The sequence below is a fragment of the Chamaea fasciata genome, unplaced genomic scaffold, assembly GCF_029207755.1.
Source record: "Chamaea fasciata isolate MVZ Bird 193981 ecotype frontalis unplaced genomic scaffold, bChaFas1.0.hap1 SCAF_10, whole genome shotgun sequence".
Classification (NCBI taxonomy): Eukaryota; Metazoa; Chordata; class Aves; order Passeriformes; family Sylviidae; genus Chamaea; species Chamaea fasciata.
The window spans coordinates 23722683-23746810 of record NW_027094095.1 but is presented as its reverse complement, the minus strand read 5'-3'; the positions used below and the strand labels follow the sequence as shown (position 1 = coordinate 23746810).

General features: G+C 41.8%; 1 protein-coding gene across 2 annotated transcripts in view; it reads left to right on the top strand.

Annotated features, from left to right (window-relative positions):
- The window catches only part of PIK3R3 (phosphoinositide-3-kinase regulatory subunit 3), a 71374-nt gene extending 48769 nt beyond the window's left edge, over window positions 1-22605 (top strand). For both annotated transcript variants that reach the window (XM_066192746.1, XM_066192745.1), the window contains 9 exons: window positions 11897-12008; window positions 14304-14402; window positions 15857-16037; window positions 16819-16944; window positions 17710-17852; window positions 18929-19105; window positions 19587-19661; window positions 19974-20144; window positions 21582-22605. In XM_066192746.1, coding sequence (XP_066048843.1) covers window positions 11897-12008; window positions 14304-14402; window positions 15857-16037; window positions 16819-16944; window positions 17710-17852; window positions 18929-19105; window positions 19587-19661; window positions 19974-20144; window positions 21582-21783 — 1286 coding nt within the window. In that variant the 3' untranslated portion in view covers window positions 21784-22605. The remainder of the gene's footprint in view (window positions 1-11896; window positions 12009-14303; window positions 14403-15856; window positions 16038-16818; window positions 16945-17709; window positions 17853-18928; window positions 19106-19586; window positions 19662-19973; window positions 20145-21581) is intronic.
- The last annotated feature ends 1523 nt before the right edge of the window (window positions 22606-24128 follow it).

Genomic DNA, 24128 nt, shown 5'->3' with positions numbered 1-24128 from the left:
CCAGCCTCACAAAGCATAATTTAGAGCAGTACAACTAACACAGGAGCTACAGTGGTGACAACCGGAGGGATGACTCCTGTTACCTCATGCTTTTTCTTTCTGCTTGCATTTTATTTCACATTTAAACATGTATCACTGGGATAAGGGAGGATCTCTTTATGGCAAATAACAATGCATGCAACCAGTAACTTTCAGTATCTAAAGACACAACTGGGGCCATCACTTGCATCACTAACATAGCAGCTTCTCTACTTTCTAATGATGGATTAGAGTATTGTGGCTGTAGCAGCATCATGTGCTGGCTCTGGCATTGGGAAACTGTCAGGGGTTCACTCATATGTTTGTTGTTGCTGTGGGTCTTGCTGTGTGAAAAGACAAGAAAATAGGTTCTGGGTTGAATTTAGTTTATTTGACAATACCAGTTCAGGTCTGCAAAAAAGTTCTTACTGCCAGAAATTTTTGAACAGAGGACTTCAAATTGACTGCAAAAGTTACCAGAGTATCTAAAGCACCACTACCTACCTATGTATTGCCTCACTTCCATTTAGAAGGGCTGAGTAATGTCTTTCCCTCTGTAGATCTGGGATACATTATCAGTTGTATTGGTGATAAAATGTGTAATCACTGAATACATTCTGTCACAGTTGGATGAAAATCAGTAAGAGTGTTCCACTGGGATTTCTGATACAGATGTCAGCAAAGATATTTGGCTCAACTACAAATTAGAGGTTAGTTTCCTTTGTGTGGGTTATGAAGAAAACCACAAGTTTAGGGTAGGCTTCCTAATGCAGAATGGGCTCTGTCTATGAACAGATAGTACAATAACGCTTTGACCTTAAGCTATATGGAAGCTACCTGTTTGAACCCTGAAATATGACCAACTGCATTTATAACTTGATCCAGCTGTCTTTTTCAAGAACAGTACTTTGCCTTGCCTCATATGCTGTAACAATGCTGTTGCTACAAAATCTTCTAATAATTAAGTGGGGGGAGCAATAATCTGTGGGCTACTTAGTTTAGTCTGCTTTGTAGAAGCAGCACTGCCAGTGTATGAGTGAGACAAGTATTCAAAGGAAAGACCATATTTATTCATTACAGTTTCTATTTTCTTCTCATATATAATTTGACAACCCTTATTTTAGGGGAGCGATACTGTAATTGTAATTTGGAAAACACAGGGTTCCGAGCTCAGGGGCAGTGTTTACTGGGATACCAGGCGTGCTGTATCATTATCAGTGTTATAGTGGAAGCTGAATGTGGCTTCTCAAATTGGGTTTGTGGTACACAGTAGCCAGATGTAGGTGAACATCGCCTGTCTATGCCTGAGTAGTTTTCCAGTGGGAGAACAGATGCAAATTTGAATAGCATTGTCAGTGTTGTCCTTCAGCTTATCTGACTCCAGAAGCTTATCAAAGAAAAGTTCTGTTCAAAAAAGTAGTTGTATTAGGGCATATATTCAAAACAACAGCACTGTAGCTTCAACTGTCTTTTTTGCAAATTTAAACTAGTTGGAAATCATATTTCTAAAAAAGTAGATGCTTGGGATTGAGCATTTCCCTTCCCAGAAGGGAAGTTTGTGCAGGCTGATTTGGGGTAGATCAGGGAATAAATAAGGCTCAGTCACTGTGTTCTGCATCTCTGGGAAAATTGTATGGATTGAAGTCTCAGCTTCTGTGAGAACAGTGGTGTGAAATGCTTATATTCTGTTCTTGTTTCACCTAAAGTTCTCTACTGATCTTTTTATTTAATAACTTCTGTAACCATTCTTTTATTTCTGATTGCATTTTTAGGCTTGCTTTTGTATTCCTTGCATGTCGTTTTCATTTTGATGGCTCTAACTGTTAAAGAATATCACTCATCAGCTTTCAATTAAATACATGACCACAAAAAATAGCATCATTAATAGAAAGTGAAATGCTGTTTTGCTTGAGTTGAGAGAGCCTGCCTTAAAAGGCTGACATTTGTGTTTATCACTAGTTTTTCAGATTATGTGGAAATGGTTGGGGGAGGCAAAACATGCTAAAAGGAATTTTTCAGCTCTTGTCCTTAAAGGTATAGGCTTATGCAAACTGAAACACGAGGGGACATTCTGAGAAGAAACCAAGCTCTTCAATATGTGTTTCTGCAGCAAATGTTATTTCTGCAGTTGTTGTTCCAAACGGTTTTGTGTCTTGCATAATTCCTGTATCTGACAGGAGTTAATAATCGTGGTGTTCCTTCTGTCTCATGTGTTTAAAAGGAGAAAACTCTTCCTGGAGTTTTCTGTGGGGCCTATTGCTTTCCCAAGCAGCAGAGTGGAGTTGTGTCTTTGCCATTGCCTGCATTATTATCTTATTCCAGACTGAAGCTATTTGTGCTTATCTTTGCTCTACAGCTTGGGAAAACAGAGGCATAGCTGGTCATACACATCTGCGCCCAGGACTGAACACAGTTGGGTGCCTTACATCACCTCATGTTGGTTGTTTAGTGAGTCACTTTTTGGGCAGAGAGCTAGAGAAGAATAAAGAATACTTTTATCAGCATGCCCTGTGTGTTTTAAAGCTTAGGCTTTATTATTGTCAGAAAGACTGTTAACTGTGTTGAAACAGGTTGCTGTAAAACTTCAGTCCCATTAAAGCAATAGGTGTGTTCTAGTTGGATTTTTTGGAAAACTCATTTTTGTAAAGTAGGTTGCTGAGTAATGCTTAAGGAGCAATCTCTGCTCATGTACTAAGTGCCCCTATGGAAATGAGTCAGATTGTCGTCTTTTCTTCAGCTTTTTATCTCATTTCTTCTGACAGGTTAAAGTCTGCACAATAGCTAAGTAAGCAAGAATTCACTTCTCCACATAATATATACTACAGCAATGAGCTGGTGCTGGGTCCCCAAAGAGTGTGAGTGGATGTTACTTCTTTAGAAGATATTTTCATTGTCCTTCATGTTTGCTGTGTCCTCCACTCAACAGACAAAGATTCTGCAATGTTCCAGTGAATATATTCCAGTATCTTAAGTTTTTTCTAATTCTGAAGAAAAGTGTCTATATATGGGGAGCTTTACAAGGATTCATACGGTACGAAAAAAGAGGCAAAGTGCAGGTGATGCCTCTTGTAGCCCTTTCCAAAAAGGACTCCAGCTGCCCTGCTGAACACCAGCCAGCTGCCTGGTGAATCCTGATGCTGAAGCACAATGAGCTCTGAAGCTTTCCTGTGGCTGAACAGGATCCAGGATCTTCGCTGGCTTTGAGTGCAGCAGCACACTCAAGATGGATGCCTTCCATCCAGAGCACTTTGAAAAAGAAGATGAAATACTTCAGCTGCTTCAGCCTGTGTCTGCTTCCAGCATTCACCCAGACTCTACCAGTTTTTGTGATTTTAGTGGTAGTTCATAGGAATGTTACTTCTAAAAGCAGATATCCCTGAAGATGACACATAGTTACCTAGAAATGGCTTCAAAAACCTCTTATTTCTCTGCACAAAATTGGTGTCTTTGGAAGAATTATAAAAATACCAATCTAGTTCTTAATGTTTGTTCATTTGCCACAGAATAACTTGACTTTTGGTTCAGTGTCACTTTGTGCTCTTCTACTTCAGGTCAGTTTTCTCCTTCCCAACATAATCCTTTCCTTTTATTAACTACTTCTTACTCTCTGTTAGTTTCTTCCTCTAACCCTTGATAGAAGAATACGGTAGCCATTTTTTTTTTTAGGTTTTTACCTTCTGTAGCCTCATCCTAGCTTTGCCTCTGGAGTCCCTAAAAATCTGATGCTGCACAGTCATCTTTTCTTTTGGAGGAATTCTTTCCTTCCTTGCATGCCTCCCTTTAAAAAACCCAAATAAAACCCCTGGAGGCACAGCTGCTGCAATGGAGTCCAAGAAAAATTGCAGTAATGGGGGGAACTTGGCTCACTGTTGATGTGTGGGCTTTTTGAATGTGGACAGTAAGGCTTGCACTCAGCACCTGTCCCAGGAAAGTATCTTAGAGGTAAAATGGATGAGAAGGTCATTGATAATACCATGCCTGTAAGTTCTGTTGTCTGTTACAACCTGAATTTGTACATTGTAGTTGAATTTCCCAGGCTGTCAGTTCTCCTGCTGCTCTGCCCTATGTAGTTTTCCTGGGGCCATTGTCAGAATCTACATCCTTGGCCCTCAAGGAACTGCTCCCAAGTGTCAAATTAGAAGTCTTTGGTGGTTTTGGCTTCATTACCCTGATTCATCTCCTGTCTCCAAGAGTGCCTCTTGAAGGATACAAGGCAGCTTAGATCAATGAGATGGGTGTTTAAGATCCTTTCAGTTTTGAAGGGTACAGTACAGTCTCACTGATAAGTTTTGGGGCAGTGAGAGAAGTAGAGATGCTGCTCTGAAATGGATTTCATTAAAATACTTTGAGGATCACCATGTACTGAGTAAGGAGATTGAATCTGAGCATGAACAATGGCCAGGCTTGACTCTTCCATGTCTGCTCTGAATCTCCCCTTCTGCTGCAGGCACTGCATGGGATCCCATGGATTGGGACTTCTGCCTCAGTGGAGCTTCCTTCAAGATCAAAGTTCTTAAAAAAGATGACTCATGACAAAGTGTACAACAGATTCCCTCTGAATACTTTTTTACCTTCAGATTTCTTCTGGAGTCTTGATTTAGACTTTTGATCTTGATTTAGAAATGCACCTTTTGATCTTGATTTAGATGGCTCACTCTTAGCAATTTAGGCAGTGTTGAAATATTTGTACTTTGGTAACTGGAGAATGGTTTGACATAGCACAAGGACAGGTCCTGTATGAGGAACAGTTTTACATACTGCTCTGAAAGATTGGAGCTAGTGGTAAGCTGAAATAAAATGCTGCTTAGAGCAGCAAGAATCATATGCATTTGCAGCTGTATTATTATTTTTAAATAGCCTCTTGTGCAGGAAACTTCTCAGTAGCACCAATTATTTCCGTGAATTGGATCCCCTGTGAGGTTTGTACCTGACATCTGGATGGATGTTTAGTCTTTGAAATACCTGGGGAAAACAGCCTTGAGCTGTTTTCATCTAAATTATTTATTATTTAAAATTAGTTATTATTTAAAAGATGTTTTTCTTTTGGCTTTGGTATGTCTCTTAGCCATAGCTATCGCTGCTTGGGCCTGACTTCATTCCCTGTCTTCTGCAATGAAAAGCCAGTTCGTCGTTCTCAATCACTGTACTTCTTTGCTTATTCTGAATTTTGTGTTTTTTCCTTCCTCTTGTCAAAAAAATCCATTCCTACATATTGACCAAAGAGTTCTTTTAATAGTGTTTTGAGGACTCTGCCTGTGGAGGAGTAGAAAACATGCTGTGGTGTTTCTTCTGTGAAGGCAGATGAGGAGCTGCTTTAATTAGAAAGCAAAAAGGGAAACTCTTCTCTCCTTGCACTTTACATTTACTTTTGCTTTATAGTATTCTAGACCTGACATTTGACACTGTAAAGTACAATATTCTTGTTGAATATCTGAAATTTTCATAGCAATAAAATGTCTGTCATGGACTTTCATCCCGAGTTGGCAAAAGCCTGGGCCTGCTGTCTACATGATAAAATTATTCCTTCCTTGTGTGAGCCAGGTATGTGATTCTGGGTAGTGATAATCTTTGAGTGATGAAACATGGCAAAAGTTCTAAAACCTCTCCAGTTCATTAAGAGTATGCTAATTATGCGTGGTAAGTGAAAGAGAACTTATCCCTTTTATCCTCCTCATGTTAATTTTAGGACAGTCACCTCAATCCTGTTGGTCATGGAACCTCTGGCACTGCTGTAGCTTTGTCCCAGTTACACTGGGCTCTGGGTTGGAAAATAATGGGGATGCTGAGGGTTTTTTGGCTTTGCACCTTCATGGAAAGGCTGGAACGAAGGGGAGGAGCTGTGGTTTGGTACCGAAGTCAAAGATCCCCGTGTCATTTGTCTGACTGAACATCTTCCATTTCTTACGTCTCAGCCTGTGAAGTAATAGGGCTTGAAAAGTAGTGAGAGATGCTTTTGAAATGCCCGAAGGAATGCTGAATTTGATCCAGTCTCTTCACACACTGTTGTCCTCTGTTCTGCAGGTGTCCCAGAGCAGATAATATTTTTACCTGTGCAGTAGCTGTGGATGCTCATGAGGAACAGAGTGCAGCAGAAGCCTGTCAGGCTGTAGGAGGTGGAACAGTGATTGGGAGGTGTGGGAGAGGGCTGGATAGCTGGGGAGTTTTCAAACTAAACAGATCTTTATCAAAAAAGCCAATTAATAAAAACTGAAATATTTCTTAAAGGTGTTGCTTTTTATAAAAGTTCATAGAAACACAAGCAAAGCTATAATGGGAGTGTTTTCACTGGAAGCCTGCCTGGCTTTCTGCCAACTTGTCTGCTGTTTTCTGTAATGAGATATTGAAAGGCTTCAATTCTTTGAATATGTCTTACTCCTTGGCATCTTGCCTATTTTGGGGGAGGAGGGTGAAAATGTGAGCATGCCTGAGGTTCTGTGGCCAGCAATAATTCCATCAAGGAGCTTCCTTCCCTGTTCCCAGAGCAGTTCTCTGTGCACATTTGCTGCCCTTTGAGGAAGGGCGGCTTCGAAGGGCATCGGTGCTCAACGCTCTGCAAAAGGGGTCTTGGCAGGAGAACTGAGATGGGGAGCTGCCAAGATCATTTACCTGCCAGTGGTGGGGAATGAGCTGCTGTCAGCAGGTGCGCCTGACCCTCCTCTTTGTCAGCTGGAAAACCTCTGTAGAAGCCTGTGCTTTTTTTCACAGATATCTTTGAGGGGTTCTCATGCAACAGGGATGAGTGCAGGACTCCTGAGGGAGGGAAAGATTTTGAGGCTTTGCCTGAAATGTGTTAGAGGAATTGGGAAGAGTGTTTGAAAGCAGTTAAAGATTGGGGAGAATTTTTCTCTTCAACAAAGCTAGCCTACATTTTCATTCCAAGTCTTCATCTCTATCTCCAAAGGGAAAACCCTTCTGTCCTCAAGGACTATGTCATTAAAATGTTAGCTGGCCTAACCACAGATTACTTGCATGTTTCCATAGCAATGACACTTTGTAGAGCTCTATATTACACTTTGCAGGGTATCTACTGTACATCAGCCTTTTTGAAGCTGAGTAACTGTCTTGGAAATCCTCTGATCTGTTTTCTGCTTGTCACAATGTGGAGAGAGATTCGATTGAGAGCATCAGAAAGAAGGCTAGTAAACAAGGCTGTGGAAGTGCTGAGGGACTTAAAATTGACTTTATCAGTACTTGGTAGTTGTGATTATTTGTAACAGTAAGGTAGATTTAATGCTGCATTTAAACCTGCTATGCTTTTAAGTATCTGGCTTGAAGCTCTTGGAAAATATGGGAAGAAATAAGCTGTGGAGCCATTGTTAGGCTAAGTGGCATCTGCCTTAAAACTGAAAATTAGAGTTTAATAAACTGACAGGTTGATTTTGTATGCAAATACTGCAGCCAGAGAAGAAACAGCCTGCTTGACTGGATGCTGCATGGGATATAGCACTTGGATAACCGAGGCATTCTTCCTGTTTTACTCCTGAATCAATGCCATTGAAAACTCTCACACACAGGGTTCGGTGGCTCTTAGATCATGTAAACTTGTAAAATTTTTTATTCAAAACCTGACTGGCGGAATGTGTGTATCTCCGTGAAGTCACAGCCTACTTCACTGCAGTTAAATTCAGGATTAATATAGCCCACGATTTTTTACGAGAGACTTTAAAAGAAACACCGCGGTGTTGGACTTCAGACACTTGCCAGCTTTGCCTCGGTCTTGGAGGCGCTTTGGATTTCAGAGAGTCAGCTCAGTTAAAGTCACGAGTTGCCTCTTCAAAAACAATTCTGCTCAGTCAAAGCATCCCAAGGCTACCTTTGGCAGAGCACAATCCATGGGCTTTTCCCTCCGAGGCCCCGCACAGCAGCTGTGGGAGCAGCTCAGCTGAAGGTGCCTGCTGGAGATGGCACAGCGGCCTCCAGGGCTGGCGTCAGCAACATCCGATCCCGCGCCCGGCACGCATTGGCTGCCAGCCCTCTGCTCCATCACCAGCTCGTTTTTACTTCCCCCTTCTAAGTGACACTGAGCTGGGATTGGGATTTAGCTCAAGCTAGTCTGCCTGGGAAAGCTAGAAAAAGGGAACTAGAGTTGCTAGAGAAATTAAAACCAGATCTGCCCGTGAATGCATGAGGGAGAGCCAGTCTGCTCTCGTTGCCAGGCGGTCACTGAAGGCTGAACCTGATCTTTGGAATGTTCTCATGAGGGAGTGAAGCGTACAACTGAGCTGTCACCTTTTGGGGTTTGGAAAGATGTGCGCTCTAAAGGTGTCCTGGAGACATAGTAGGGGAAGGAGGCTTATGTATCTGGTGCAAAGAGAAAGTTCTTTATTAGAATGGATAGATCTGTTGTGCTGTTAATCACTTGTGATCAGTGTTTCTCTCCCAGGAAAAAGGAGGCAAGAAACCATCAGGATCATTCACTTTAATCAGAGCTGGTTTTGAGATAAAGTAAAATTGTGCCTGTGGCTAGATCAGAATTGGACTCAGTGACGTGGAAAGAAACACAGCTGCTCTTGAAAGCATTTCTGTTGTCTTCAAGCCAGTCTTATTTTACTTTACTCTAGGATTTTAGCGCTCTAATATTCATTGAGTAAAGTATATAAAACTGGATTATTTTGAATTTAAAATCAAAATCTGTGGCCTCTTTGAGGCTCTCTGTAGCTTCTCATAGAAATAGCACAGGTTTTCTCCTGGCAGGGTTGTTAGTACCATCTAAGTACTAAGCAAAAGCTTCTTTAGGATGCCTCTCCTAGCAACCTATTGGCCAGTGTTTTGAGAGCAGCAGTGTGGTGGATGCTGTTCTGTTGCAGTAGATATGCTATTACAAAATATTCCCCTTTGTTATCACAGGGGCTGGGCTGTGAGGTTTTTAAGCTACGTTTGTGGGTGTTCTCCATTTGTACAGACTAAAGTCTAAGGGCCGAGAGGGTAGCCAAGAAATGCTGAATTGGATGGGCATGTTGGCCTATGGATTAAAGCCAGAGCAAGGGCCTGGTTCTGTATCCAGTACAGGGGAAAATCTATTATGACTCAAAGAGCTCAAAGCGTTGAAAGTAAAGAATTAGATACATAGCTCTCTGGAAACAGGATCCACCCTTGCAAATAGTTTTGTATTTTTGAAATGTGCAAGCTATTAAAAAGCATTTTTCAAAAGTCTATTGTGTAAAGGACTGGCTTCCATGAGTCAGGTTTTACAGGAACTGGTCCAAGCCTTATTCTTGTCCCTGAAAGAATTTCCTTCCAGTTTTCTCATGAAGAATGAAGTTCTGTAGGCAATCCCTGATAGTGAGAACTGATATCTGCCTATTGAGGGAAAGGAAAAACTCCCACCTGTAGTAGGGGCTCTTGTTGTAATGTCTAGTGTTCTGTGCCCAAACTCCCATTCCTTACCTTTCTGGTCTTTCGTAGTTTGCTTTTCTGTACCCAGTGCTTTGGAGTGAGCCTTAACAAAGCTGCCAAATAATCCCACAGTGTATAAAGGAGCAAGACTTAATCTTACAAGGAGGGCTAGAGAAGTATTCAAGTACTCTAGAGAACTCTTGAAACCCCTTCTGGAAAGCCCCTACTACCAGTGTAAAACAGGCTTTTTACACTGTAAAATACCTTGAAGTTGTTGATATGTCCAGGCCCTTATTTGAAAGTCCTATTGAAATAATTGCAGGTGCTGGTACAGTTTTCTAAGAACTCTGCATTCTTTTGTGGGTTTTATGTAAAACTAAATATACTTTTTGATGACTCAGAGCCTACAAAGGATTCTGGAGTGAATCTACAGGTTTTCTGAACTCAGATTTACTGTGACATGCAGACTCTGATGAGACTCAGAAGTGCTGCAGCTGTCCTGTCCCAGATGTGATGTTGGGAGCAGGGAGGACCTGATGACATTTTTTCATTCAGGAACTTTGAATTGGGGAGATAGAACAGCACAGTGAATACAATTGATTCCACAAGTTTAGCCCGGGTATGTGTTCCTCTGACCCCGGATGGGGCTGGGAGCTTCAAGCAAAGTAGGTTTGGAGCCGTGTCTTGCTCTCAATGGTGCTTTGTGCAAATACTTGTGCGCTACACAAACAACCGTAGTAGTTGAGCTGGGAATAACTGAAGCTTCGTAACCAGGAAGCTATTTCACTGAATCCGAAGGTTTTCACCTTCCTTTTACAACAAGACCTGTTATTGCCTCACTAGATGTGTGCACACCTGAAAGTTCCCAGCTCACCCCATAAAAAGAACCTGTATGCTATGGTTTAATGCTTGGTCCCGCAGAATGAATGCTGCTATCTGAATCAGGTGTTTGGTCAGCAACCCCAGGGTGCAAACGTCTGGGTCAAGGTTCAGATTTAGTTTAGATTGGCTCAATTAAAGCATCTACTGGTTTGTCAGAGAACAGTGAAGTTACTGTGTTGGATATTCAGCATGAAATGCTATTTGGAACTGCAGTTGGAAGCCTGTTTTCTCTTCTTTAATGTGGGAGGTGTGGCTCGGAGGTGAGCAGCTGGATGGTGCCAAGTAGCACACCTCTCAGTGCTAAGCCATTCCGTGCTGAAGCTGGAGATCAAAATCTTCTTTCTGCTGCCTTTATTTGTGTTTCTGTGTGTACACGGGGATTGTGCATCTGAAAGATGGCTGTTGTCACTGTGTCAGGCCTGCTCGCTGGTGCTTGTGTAATCTGATGGTGAGGGCACAGGGCTGGGAGCACAGATGTTCAGGTGCTAGCAGCAAATCAATGTGTGTAGCTGCTTTCTTACTCTGAATGCGAATGTGACCTGTCCCTCTGTAAAGCACTCTCATGAAATGCCTGAAAAAGGCTCATTTTCGGTGGCAGTGTTCTTGATGAAGCATCCAGTCTTTGCAAAACAGGGAAGAGCATTCAGGACACCTTTCCCAAAGGAAATAAGAAAGAAAATGTATAATACGTTACTGCTCACAGACCTGTCTCTCCCAGTACATGAACGTGCCTCTGGCTGCTGAATTACTGATTCATGGCCTACAGTCAGATTCATGATAAAGTTGTTTGAGCAAAAACTGGCCAAACAGAAACAGCTTTGGTGTCTTGTGTGCCCTTACATTGTGTAACCTATTTTCAGAATGGAAGTAAAAGCCTGTTTGCCATGAGTTCAGGATAGGGGAATTCTGGGCAGGCATGCACCAGCCCTGCAGGTGTGCAGTTCTGCCTGTCTGTTGGGCATCTGTATCATCCCCTTTCCTGTGGTAAACACTTCAGCTATGCAAAGCAGTGCAGGCACTTTAACAGTTATCTAACGTCCCGTCCCCTGTCCCCTTCCCTTATCACCTCACGTCCTGTAGTACTCAAAGTGTCACAGCCTTTGTTCCAAACAGGAGCCTAAATGACAAACCCGGTGTGAAATGTGAGCCTCGGGTCTGTGTCAGATACTGCCCTGCCCAGCCACCGCTGCTCTCTAGCAGTGTTTTTCCCTCTGAAGAGTTCACCTGTTTGCTTTTGTGGGTTGGCTTCAGGACTGCTGATGCCTGAGCAACTGGAGTTTTTCCACAGTGGTGCCCAGTGCTCTCCAGGCTGTGGCTTTCAAACACAATACACCTTTGTCATTTGTTTGGAGCTTTAGGCGGCACCTGGCCTTGTAGTCGTGCCTGCACCAGTCTTCTTTTAACAAAAACTCACATTTCCTCATACTCCTTACTTTTCCCCTCCCTCAAGCAAGTGTTTGATACTAAAAAATCTCGTATCACAGTGGAACAGTTGACTTCAGACTTCCCTTAAGATTACAAGTTCCATTTGGTTTGAGAGAGTTTGAAAGCTGAGTTCAAGATGCACATTTTCTCTTGTTTTTTTACTGTCATATTTCATTAACAGTTTCGTGATTATTTTCTCCTGTTTACCTTTTGTTAATCTGTTTTTCATTTGCAGCTCTTCCTCCAAAGCCCCCCAAACCAATGACTCCAGTCAATACAAACGGAATAAAGGACAATTCCAGTTTCTCTCTGCAGGAAGCAGAGTGGTACTGGGGGGACATCTCAAGGTAAGCAACATTGCTGGAAGATATTAATTAAAATGTATTAATAGGTATTGTTAAAAGTAGGATAAGCCTGCTAGAATTCAAGACAAAAAGAACATGCCTATTTCAGGCAGCGTTTTAATGGAGGGGGATGCTTTAGGGCTGTGGTTGGCAAAGCACCTAAGTGAAAGTATTCAGCTGGATTCAGGGTATTTAAGTTGCTCTTCTGGTGCAGTTATTGCCAGTCTTAGTGACAGTAATTATTGAGTTTCTAAATTTGAATATACAATCTTTGAAAATAAGACAAATGCTTTGAATCTAATATTTAATAAAGTGTTGTACACATGCAATCCTGGAATGCATGCAGTTCAGCAAAATTTCAGTATAAAAATAATATTTCAGGATAAAAGGAGTTGCATTCTTCTTTTCGGTTTCTTTAACATTTGTTCAAAATTTCAGCTGTATTAATTTCTGTTACATGGTAATATGAAAAATAGCTCTTACAAATGCTAACCATCCCCCAGCTATGCTGAGCAGTGATAGAGAAACATACCAAACAAATTAAGTTTTGCCTCTTAAGAAAAACCTTTTCTATGCACTTGAGAAAATAGATGGCTTGGGCTAGGTTCAGAAAATGAAAGGCCTGTTTTTATATACTTAATTGCATAAAAGAACTGAGATGTTCAGTCATCTCTTACCCTCTTAAGGCACTTCTGAAGAGTCTAGAATTTGGAGCTGTAAGAGGACAGGCCGGCGTGCTGGGAGTGTGATCAGCAATTGCTCAAACTTGTGCACATAATACTTTGAAGCACTTTGGCAGACAGAGGCATGAAGAATGTGTTTGCCACTTGAGCTCACTGGCGTTCTGAGAAGGGAAATAAAGTTTTCATATCTTTATTGTACCACCCTTATCTTTTATAAAGCAAACCCTCATAGATCTTGCTTTTGAAGGGCCTTGGCAGAGATATTTTTCTGTTAATTTTAAGCTGAAGCAGAGCGGCAAAACCTGATCACAAAACCCACTAGGCACAGTTTGTTTAAAACTGCTCAATATTGGTATCTGTTTATTGACTGTAGATTTGTCCCTCAATTACCAGTGCACATGATGGCAGGAGCTAATGCACTGCAAATCGCATTGGAGTGGCTTTATTAGATTAAAACTTGATACGTGCTCATGTAAAGATGGAATTGTTTATGACCCTGGTTTGGCAGCCAGCTGCATCAGGCTAGCAGGGCAGGAGCAATGTTCTTCAGTCAAGAACTCATGCTGAAAATTCTGTCATGAGCTCCAGGGTGCAACTTGGAGGCCCAAACCTGTAGGTCATATCTGTCCATTCAAAAAGGAGTTAACTGGGTCCAATCTCTAAAATGGTCTGAGAGGAGTAAATGGATGTGAGCATGTGATACTCAGTAGGAGTCAGTTTTGCTAACAGAATAGTTTTCAGGTAGCTAAATCAAAGCTAAGGCTATTCTTTTGTTATTCTTTTGAATACTTTTGTTCCTTAGTATTTGAACAAAAAAAAGCTGCTGTTGGTTTTTCTTTGTAAGATTCAGCTAGGCTTCCTACAGCACCTAAACAATGTTGAGGCTACCTGAGAAACTTTAGTTTCCAAATGACTGTATTAAAAAGAGCTTAGGACTTCCTTTGGGAGAAAACCTTTGAGGGAGCTGTTATAAAGTGAGTTACATAATCTGGGTGAAATGCTTGTAAGCAAGATGCATATCTCTTCAGCTGAAATAATTTTCTTAATGCTTACAGGTACTCACTTTCACTACAAGATTTCTTGGTTTAGCTTAAAGCTCTGGACTGAGTATCCTTCTGCCTCAGTTGTAAATAAGGAAAAGTTGCACTGAAGCTAGCAAGGTTGTAGTGGTTTAAAACGGCTGTAAATAAGATCAGAGTTAAGCCAATAACGAGCTCTTGAGACTAAAACTGTGCTAAACTCTAGGCACCTTTGAGCTGTGATTCTAGAGACCATGTCTTAAGAGGTCAGGACTGGCTTCTCAAAGGGCACCTGTTCCAGTGTGGACTTTAAAACCTGAGCAGATTAAAGTGAAAGATTGTGAACTGAGTCACAGCTGCTACTGTTGTTTAAACAGAGACTCCTTCCTAAGTGGCAGTTGACTGCAGCTACTTTTCCTTTAGCACAGCTACACAAGTTGAGACTTGCTTTAGGTGGCCTAAAAAACTGGAGAGCCTGCGCGTGACAGAAGATTGAACTCTGCAGACGTTGGTGTTGCTGCGTGCAATGTTCTACCTGTGGCAAAGGTGATCATGTCCTTACCACTTCTAATTTTGCCTCCCTTTCCATTCTGCAGGGAAGAAGTCAATGACAAACTACGAGACATGCCAGATGGAACATTCCTGGTCCGCGACGCATCGACCAAGATGCAGGGAGACTACACCCTGACACTGCGGTGAGCACTGGGCACTTGTGGTCCCCTCAGCAAAACCCTGAGGGGCTGTTGCCATACCACTGACAGCCCTGGCTGTATAAAGCTCATGTGGCTCAAGCTGAGAGTTGTTCCCAGTTCTGCACATCACAGAACAAGCAAATAAAGAGCCAGCTCTGTGAGTCAGTTCTGCTCTGAGCATTGAGTCCTGTCTCTCACTACGTACTCACTAAGATCCTCACTAAGGATCTCTGTGTAGATGAGATGGGACTCAGGGAGGAGAGCTGCTCAGGAGTGCTTCACAGTCTCAGAACTGCTAAGGTAAAAGGTGTTTGTAAACCAGGCCTTTGATTCATGGGAGAGTGTTGAATACCACATCAGCGTGCAGCTCTGGAGAACTGAGCACAATGTCTTGGTAAAAAGAGTATCTTGGGCTTTCTGATCTAAAGTTTAGGAAATACTGACTTGGAGCTGTGTTCTTCATTAAAATCATCTGCAAGTGGCAGGTTTCCCAGAGCTGCCCCAGCCCTGTCTGCTGCAGTTAGGCAGAAACCTCATGTGACTGGCTCTGGTGCCTTGCCCAGCCTGCCCAGGCACTTGCCTCTGACAGGCTCCCAAGGGTGATTGTTAGGGACAAGCAGGTGAGGCATAGAAGCCACAGCCGTTGTAGCACACCCTTGGGAGTTACTGTGATACAGCAGGTACTTGACCCTGCCATGAAATTCCATTGCCTTATTGGTAGGTTTGATCCCAAGGGTGTAGTCAAAACTTTGCTTCAACTTCTGCCTCCAAGTTCACAGCCAGTGTGCTAAGGTTTGGCATGATTTAGTTATTTTGCTGAATGCAGCTGTCTTTAGGAGGCAAAATTGTAAGTGCAGGAGAAGGATAGGACAGTGTCTAAGCAGTGTGTTGTTGGGAAAAAAAGGGGAGAAATAAGCACTATATTTGGGGAAACCACAAAATGTATAAATCTGGATAACTGAATTTACAGCCATCTTGTAATCCTCAAAGGATTTTGTATGTTCATGTATCCTGTATTAGCACCCTCAACTCAAAAAGATCCATTAATAATTCTATAAATCTGTACTCACTTGAATACTATTGGGGACCCTGAACTGCAGGAAATTATGGGTTTGGGTTTTCTTACGGCTCCTTTATTCAGCCTTCAGCATCCTCCTCTTTCCCTTCCAAAACTTCTGGCAAAGCTAGGACTTAAATACCATAAGCTGGCTCCAGAATGAACACATAGGAAGAGATTTACTTTGGGCTTTGCTCCTGTTCAAATAATCTGATGATAATTCTGTGTGTATTGACTCTTAAACTACTTAATACTGCTGCTGTGTAAAGAATCACTGTGAAGGTGTGCAGTGTGGGAGCCACTTGCCCAGGAATTTCACGGGTGCCTTTGTTAGCAGCCTTAGTGCTGATGAGGGATGGGAGGGACGCAGTGAAAACCTCTGAATGACTGTCCTTTACAGGAAGGGTGGCAACAACAAACTGATAAAGATCTATCATCGGGATGGAAAATACGGCTTTTCTGATCCGCTGACATTTAATTCCGTTGTGGAGCTCATTAACCACTACCGCAATGAGTCCCTTGCTCAGTACAACCCGAAGCTCGATGTGAAGTTGATGTATCCCGTGTCCCGGTACCAGCAGGTAAGGTCTTCAACAGACAGATCCCAATAGCTGTTAGCGCTGACAAGAAAAAAATTGCAGAGGTGTATATAGTTTTGAGGTTTCTCTATGAATAGCATGACTTTAAAAATTATTGTATTTTTTTTATTTTATTATTTTATTTTAAAATATTTTTATTTTATTATTTTAAAATATTTTAATTATTTTTTTAAACAGTAAAAGAAGTGAATTTTCATGTTTGGCCTCACTTGCATCTTTCAAATTTTCTAACCATCTAAGCTGCTGCATTTTATCAGGTTCCCAGTCTCCATGTGAGCCCAACAGAGAACTGAAACCCTGACAGGCAGCAGAGCTGAATCTCTGAGAAACTTTTTAATTTCCCGTTGGGCCCTGGTGAACCCACTGAGTGCTGTTCTAGCCAGTGCTACCCCCCAAAAAAAAAAAAAAACCAAACCAAAAAACCACCAAAAAACCTCTGATCTTTAACTGGAGATTTTAAGCGATTTGCTTCCTTCTTTCTTGAAGCAGGGATTACTGTCCTGAAAGTAAGATGTGGTGTGGTTTTGGATGTTTAGTGTTTTGGCACAGCTCGTGGTGTCCCATAGTTCCAGTTCCTTGTGTCTGTAAACTGTGGAACATGTTGCACAAAGGAAGGCAGATTTAGACACAGTGCTCTCTAGAAACTGGATTATGAATCATGATGCTAATATCTGTAAAATGCAAATGTGCATAAGTGGACAAATGAATACTCTTAAGGAAAAGCTGCTTTGCTTGAAGACTTAATAGCTCTTTGTGTGTGCAGGATCAATTGGTGAAAGAAGATAATATAGATGCAGTAGGTAAAAAGCTTCAAGAATACCATGCTCAGTATCAGGAAAAGAGCAAAGAGTACGACAAACTGTATGAAGAATATACCAGGACATCTCAGGTTGGTGCTGCTTTGGCTCTTTGTAGATTGTGTTTATTGTTGTTTAAAAAGCAAAGAAAATCATTTTAACCTGTTAAGGCCAATAAAGGTAATATAAGGAAAAATCTTAGTAAATTGTGGAATAGAGCAAAGAAGTTTCATATTTGATGGAAACAGTGAATATTGCTTGTTGCTGATGGTCCTAGAGGTATGGTGTGGGGCAAGGAAGAAAGAGGAGCTGAAGTTTTTAGTAAAAGGTAAGGCTGTGGGGAAGGCCAGTGCTTACAAGCTTTACACTGCAGGCTTCTTCCTTGGCTGCTGAGTATTTCCAGCTGCCACGTGCTGCAGTGAGAGTTGTAGAGGGGTTTGTCCAGGTTTTTTGTGAAATCACATGCGAGTCAGTTACCAGATATTATGCATTAAGGAAGTGTGATATGGTATTTGGACTGCTTTTTGTAAAGTAAAATAGCTCATATATGGGAAGGAGGTTTGCTGGCAGTCTTTCTGCAAACTAAGATGGAAAATATGACTAAAATGTTTGAGGGGTTCAGAGCCTAATAGAGAGAATCATGTAGGGGAGGAGGGTAGACTTATAGGGAGTAAGTCTGCCCAGTTCTTTCCTGACCCTGCTCAGACATTTGACTGAATTTAAAGCTGATTAATCCTATTTTAACTTAGTGAGGGGGGAAAAAAGATCAACTTCTCAGTCAGTTTAGGGAACATAATCAAGCCTTGCATTGTCGTCTGTATTATGAGCAAATGATGAAGGACTCTTTCCTTACATAGGAAATTCAGATGAAGAGAACTGCAATCGAAGCATTTAATGAAACAATTAAGATATTTGAGGAACAGTGCCACTCACAAGAGCGATACAGCAAAGAATACATTGAGCGATTCCGCAGGGAGGGCAACGACAAAGAAATTGAACGGTGAGCTCCCAGGTTGTGTTTGCTCACCTTGGAAACGCGGTGTCCACACTGACACTGCCATTACAGCATCATATAAACCATTTTGTAAGCTCAGTGTTTTCTGACACCATCCCTCAAGGTATCTCAGCCTTCAGTAAAGCTCTCTTCTCTCAAAGAGTTGCTGGGAAATCTCTGGATTATCCTTTCTTAACTTCAGTAAATCAAGATACTGTGATGAGGTGACTAAGAAGCAACAGGAAATAATGATTTAATTTGGTTGTCCCATTTCTATTTGGATTTTCTCAGAATATAATTCAGAAAACTCTGTACTTGCAAACTGTGAAATGCACGTAAATCTGATAAATCTTATTGTCCATAGTCCGTTTTAGTCGCTTTCAAAGAAGATCAATGTTTAGTAGCTGTGATCTAACTAATTCAGTGAGTGCATTGCTTGAAACTGCCCTTCCTAGAAGGCATTAGCAGAAAAAGCTGCATCTGGGCCTTTGAAGAAAGGCCAGGTCTGATGCCTGACTTGGCACAGTGCTTTATGAACTGCCTTAAGGAGGTTTTTGGACCAGAAACAGTCACCTGCAACAATCTCACAATGCGTTTTGGGGTGCTTCATTCTGAGTAAGAACAATTGACAAGCAAAAGATGTAATTTTCCTGAGTGACACAAAACCTGCAAACTAATCTTGAATGAAGAGACATGCAGCATTACTTCCTGGTGGCTCTTGATAGTAATTGAAGTTCGCATTTGAAATCTTGCTGTTGGTGATACCTGTGGTGGGCTCACATACTTGATACAACAAAAACTGAATCTGACAGTGAAGGAGGAATCTGTTCTAGCTTACCTTCCTACAGAGAATCTCTTCCTGCATCTCTGCCAGAAGGAAATATATTAAGTTGAACTGAAGGTTGCAGGCCCTCTGGCAGGAGGTCTTTCCTGTCACTCATACAGTAATTTTCATGTAAGGGTAAGGTGGTCAAAGGGAGGAGTTGCTGTTATGGTATTTCTGTGATACTCTTCTGTAAGTGCTGCCAGTAGGTTCAGTCCTTCTGGGCTGGTTTGACCTCTTCTCTCATACTCATTTGCAGGATAATGATGAACTATGAAAAATTAAAATCACGCCTGGGTGAGATCCATGACAGTAAAATGCGCCTGGAACAAGACTTGAAGAAACAAGCTCTGGACAACAGGGAGACTGATAAGAAAATGAACAGTATCAAGCCTGACCTAATTCAGCTCCGCAAAATCAGAGATCAGTATCTTGTGTAAGTAAGCCTGACCCATACCTCAGAATAGTGTCTCTGATGAATCTGATTAATGGCTGTTTCCATCAGGATAATGAGAGTTTAGTTTTCTTTTCAGAACCAAAGTTCTGTTGGTGTTAAGGTGCTACAGTCTGGTGGGGGATGTCTGAGAGCTAGTTGGCCTCTTCTTCACTTCATTATTTAAAGAGCCAGCCACAACTGGGTGCACATTCTGCAACTCCTGTAAATAAAGAATTTAAGAAATAATAGTTATAAGCAAAACCTGTGGTTGCTAATACAACAGATGGTAGAGCTTTTTTTCGTTAGGTGTCTCAGATGTTGCTTATACTCACACTTGATTTCACCACCACTGTTATCCAGCTCCAAATCTCCCTGGGCTGGACACAGACTATTTCTCTTGTGTCTGAGCTTCAGCTTGCTCACTAAGAAAACCCATGCATGTGCTCTAAAGTAATGTATTAATGTTCTCTTCTTCTGGCAGATGGCTCAATCACAAGGGGGTGAGACAGAAGCGAATAAATGACTGGCTTGGGATCAAAAATGAAAATATTGATGAGTAAGTGTCACTATACATATGATTTTATTGAGAAGTGTTCCATTAATAAGTGTTTTCTCTTGTGGGGTTGGTAACAAAAACCACCAGTGTCTCAATAAAGGACTGGAGTCATGTGATGTCATGTGAGGCAGCAACTCTGCTGAAACGTGTAGGATTAAAATTAAGATCTAAGTGGAAGCCTTTAATATATGTTTGTTAGGAGCCCGACCTCCCAATTTGGGCAGTTCTGGTATTTTTTATATGATTTCTGTGAAAATAACACTGCTTATTAACTCCTTTACTGATCACTGGTTAACAAATTTATCCTCTCAGCGCATACTTTGTGAATGAAGAAGATGAAAACCTGCCGCATCATGATGAGAAAACTTGGTTTGTTGGGGATCTCAACCGTATCCAAGCGGAAGACTTGCTCTGTGGGAAACCTGACGGAGCATTTTTAATTCGCGAGAGTAGCAAGAAAGGATGTTATGCTTGTTCTGTGGTGTAAGTCTGTTTTCCTTTTTGTTCTAGCTACTCAATTCATAAATCTCTACCAAAGCTCTTTATTTTGGAGAACAAAAGCCAGGCCTAACTTAGGCCTACCCATTGGAATGTGTTGCATGTTTGCAGGAAGACCGGCATGGTAAAAGCTTTGTAACAAAAATGTGCTTTGAATGTGCAATAACTGTAGTCCTGCAGGCTCTGCGGTTCCCACAGTAGTTAGTACAAAATTCTGAAGTATCCCAACTTGAAGCTCTGTAATAAGGGCCTAAGTTAGGGCCTAATTCTCCCATATTCTTCCCTGGTAAGGGACACATGGGAAGAAATAAAGCAGGGCTGTAAAGGTGTGGCATCCTCCATTCTCATTTTCAGACGTGCCCAATTCTAGATCTTTTTCTTGTATAAGAAAGAGTAAGGTAATGGTGATGCTTCAGAGGATTATTTGTGAGCAGTAGTTTTGATGACATTCACACAGCCTTGCATTGATTTCTTGTATTTCACTTCATTTTATGCTGGTGTAATGAAGGTCAGAAATGCTCCAACTCCATTATCTAAAAATCCTTCAAGCTTGTCCTGGAGTCCAAAATGGCTTTCACTGATTTATTTCACATGAGGCTAATTGCTTCTGAGCACAAATCTGAGAAATAAATATATGAAGGTTTAGCATCTCAAGGTAACTGAAGACTGTAGTATCTGCTGTGTTCAATGTTCTGTTCATTGCAGTCACTCAAGTGTTGGAGTCATCAGATGCTTTTGTTCGGTTGGGATCACACTACAGGCTTGCAAAGGGGTGGCACAAAGTAACCTGTTCTTACATGTGACTGGGATTTTAACAGGCTCCAGTACACGGATTACATAATACCTGATCTTTCTGGCAGATAAGTTTTTGTGGCAGCTTTGGAATTGCTGTGCTCCAGTAGCTGCTTTGCCAAGTTAGAGACTCGGTCGCCATGGCTTCAGATAATGAATCAGCTTGAACCCGTCCCATGCTTAACATTAAAAAATGCACGTGGAAGGTTAGCACTGTGTTTCATGGAATACTTTGTAGGTCCTGATAATTTGTGGGTTTTGGTTTCTTTGCTTAGTGGAAAGGTTTCTAGGTGAGTTGAGCACAAAGTCATTGCTGACTACAGGTGCTTATCTCCTTGGTTCAGTTCTTGACTTTTTTCCCAAGGACCATTTGGAGAACAATGCAGTAGGGAATTGTACTGCTGGGATGGAAGAGCCCTCTTATGTGGATTGTTATGCAAGAGTGTTTAATCGTATACCCTGAAGCACTGTTTCTTCACAGACTGTATTAATCTCCTCCACTTGCATCTGCTGGGTCCTCCATTATGTAATCCAGTGACTGGCGGAGTTGCTGCATTAGTTAATTGTTAATAGACTGTCACTTTGGGTTTGTCCTTTTATGTTAAGCTCTCCTCTTTCCTTTCGTTGCAGAGCTGATGGAGAGGTGAAACACTGTGTGATCTACAGCACTCCGAGAGGTTATGGGTTTGCAGAACCGTACAACCTGTACAGCACACTTAAGGATTTGGTTCTTCATTACCAGCAGACATCCCTTGTCCAACACAATGATTCCCTAAATGTCAGGCTTGCCTATCCTGTCTACGCACAGATGCCCCCCTCTCTCTGCAGGTAAATTTTGGGGAGGAGGAAAGCGTTGGCTTATCTTGGATTCTTTTCTACGATTTTTATTAGAACTCGGAGGGCATTCTTTCTCCTTAGACTGCTTGTTTTGCACAAGAAGTGATTCTGTGAATGTGAATCAAAAAGAGGCCTAGCAGCAACAAGACGACAACTTGGGTGTAGGTGTCCTGGTGCTACCTTAAAAGCTCAGCTGTGCTTTTACACCGATACTTTTGTTTCCTTATGAGGGGAATAAACTCGCAACGCATATGAAAATACTGGAAGCGGAGCATCGTTTTACGGAGACGATTTTTTGCCAGGCACCTTCAGTGGAACTTCTAATTGGATTTTGTTTTCTCTTGTTCTAGTAGACACAATTTGAAGCCTCTACCTGAGGCGCTGGTAATGTCTTTCAGTCTTAAACTCCCAACAAACTAGGGGGAAACTCTGCCACAGCAATTCTTCTCTGCTAATTTTAGCAGCTTCACTGCGATTCAGCCGGACTTCCAAAAGAGGGCTTGTCTTGAGGTAGCATGGAATTTGGTGAGAGAAGACCAAAGGAATTATGGGAAAGCTTCAGGTTTTTATTTAAATGGAAAAATGCTTGTAAAAGGAAAGTTGCTTTATTTTTTTGCCAACAGTAACAAAGTTTTGGTTTCAATGGCACTACAGATCTTTGCTTAAAGGAAACATAACCAAACTGAACACGCCAAAACTTTGTTCGTTGCTAGATCGAGCACTTACAGGGGAGGTTGCATTAGCATCCGCACATACTTTCTGCACCAAAACTTGAAACAAATAAAAAGGAAAAGCTAAACATTGTGTGGCTTCAAAACGCTAAATTTGTCTGATCTGATGTAATTGCTCACTCTCCTCCTTCTTCACCCCCTCTCCCTCCTGTTCCTCAGCTTGGGATTCTGTTTTCAGAGTTTTAATGATACTGTGCTTCAGAATGTAAACCAGAATGAAGCTTGCACTGACCTGCTGCAGGTCTCTTGCTGAACAGTGACAGACTCTTGATTTTGGTACAGAAAAGGTCGGTGTAATCAAACGCTCCTGGATGGCTTATTGTACCCAATTCTTTGGTGGGGTATAGTTACTTCCAGTTGTAAGAAGTGAGCATGCTAATCCTAGTTCTCTGATTTGTTCTTTGCAAGCCGGGTTCTGAACTCTCACACCACTGCAGCCAAGCAAGATTTTACTCTGGTATAATCTAAATTCCCTTGTAGTTATTTTAGATGTGATGCAAAACACAGGAAGGGATGAGAGCCATACTCCTCAGTTACTGGATGTCTGGTACCATCCTTTGGCAGGGACTGCTGTCAACTACTGGAATGGGTAGTCCTGGGCTTCATCAACTACAGCAATCATCAAATAAATCCCCTCCCTGGAAAGTGTACAAAGCAGCTTATTTCCATTCCTTAAGCTTCTAAAATGAAAAAGAGCTAAGTTTGGCAAACTGAACCACTTGGCATCAAAGCATAACTGGCAAAGCAATTGTTCAGTGTGCAACCTTGAAAGTTACTTTTGTTCCCATTACTGGAAGCGTTTCCCTTGCAATGCACCCATTGTGCAGGACAGGAAGCAGACAGTCATGCAGGTCTGAGAATGCTGGAGACCCGTTTCTGACCCTGGGGCTGGTTTCCTGTTCAAATGGCTATTTTCTGTAATGCCTGGGCAGTAGTGCCAGGCTTGTTGATGTATATTGTTTACACTAGAAGTATTATTTCACTGAATGTCTTGAATTCACAAGTAGGGAAGTGACAAGGCTGGAGCGCTGACAGCCATTGCAGGAAGGGTAGTCTGGTTGCCTGGCATGCCATGACATTTTTTATTTTGCACTAATGACCCTGACGCATCCCAGACACTTCCTAATTGGCCAGAGTGCAATCTTCAGGCAAGTTTCCACTTTTCTCATTTAAATGATACCCTACAAAGCTCAGCCAAAACTCAAAACTGTGTGAGAGAAGAATGAAATTCACATAAGTTGCTATGTCAAAATGAACCACATCTGTTTATGTGTCCCTTCTACTTCCCCAGGAAAAAAGAGACATAGCCTTAGCTGTTAGTGGAAATCTTGAATGGTTTCCTCAGTGGTCTGTGGACATGGAATTTTTTTCTTGGCTAATTTGCAGTTCTAATCTGGTAGCTGTACAGTTGCCATTCTCACACCTCTCAGCCATCTAGCATTCCCTTGATGCTGGGCTGAGACCAAATGCTCAATGAAGGAAATCAGTTCAAAGGCACAAATGATAGCCAGGTGCCTCATGCCTGTAGAGGAACCTGTGTGAGAGGAGTGTCTGATTTTTCCCTGCCCTTGTGATCTCTCTGCACTCTCTTACTGACAGTGTTAGCATT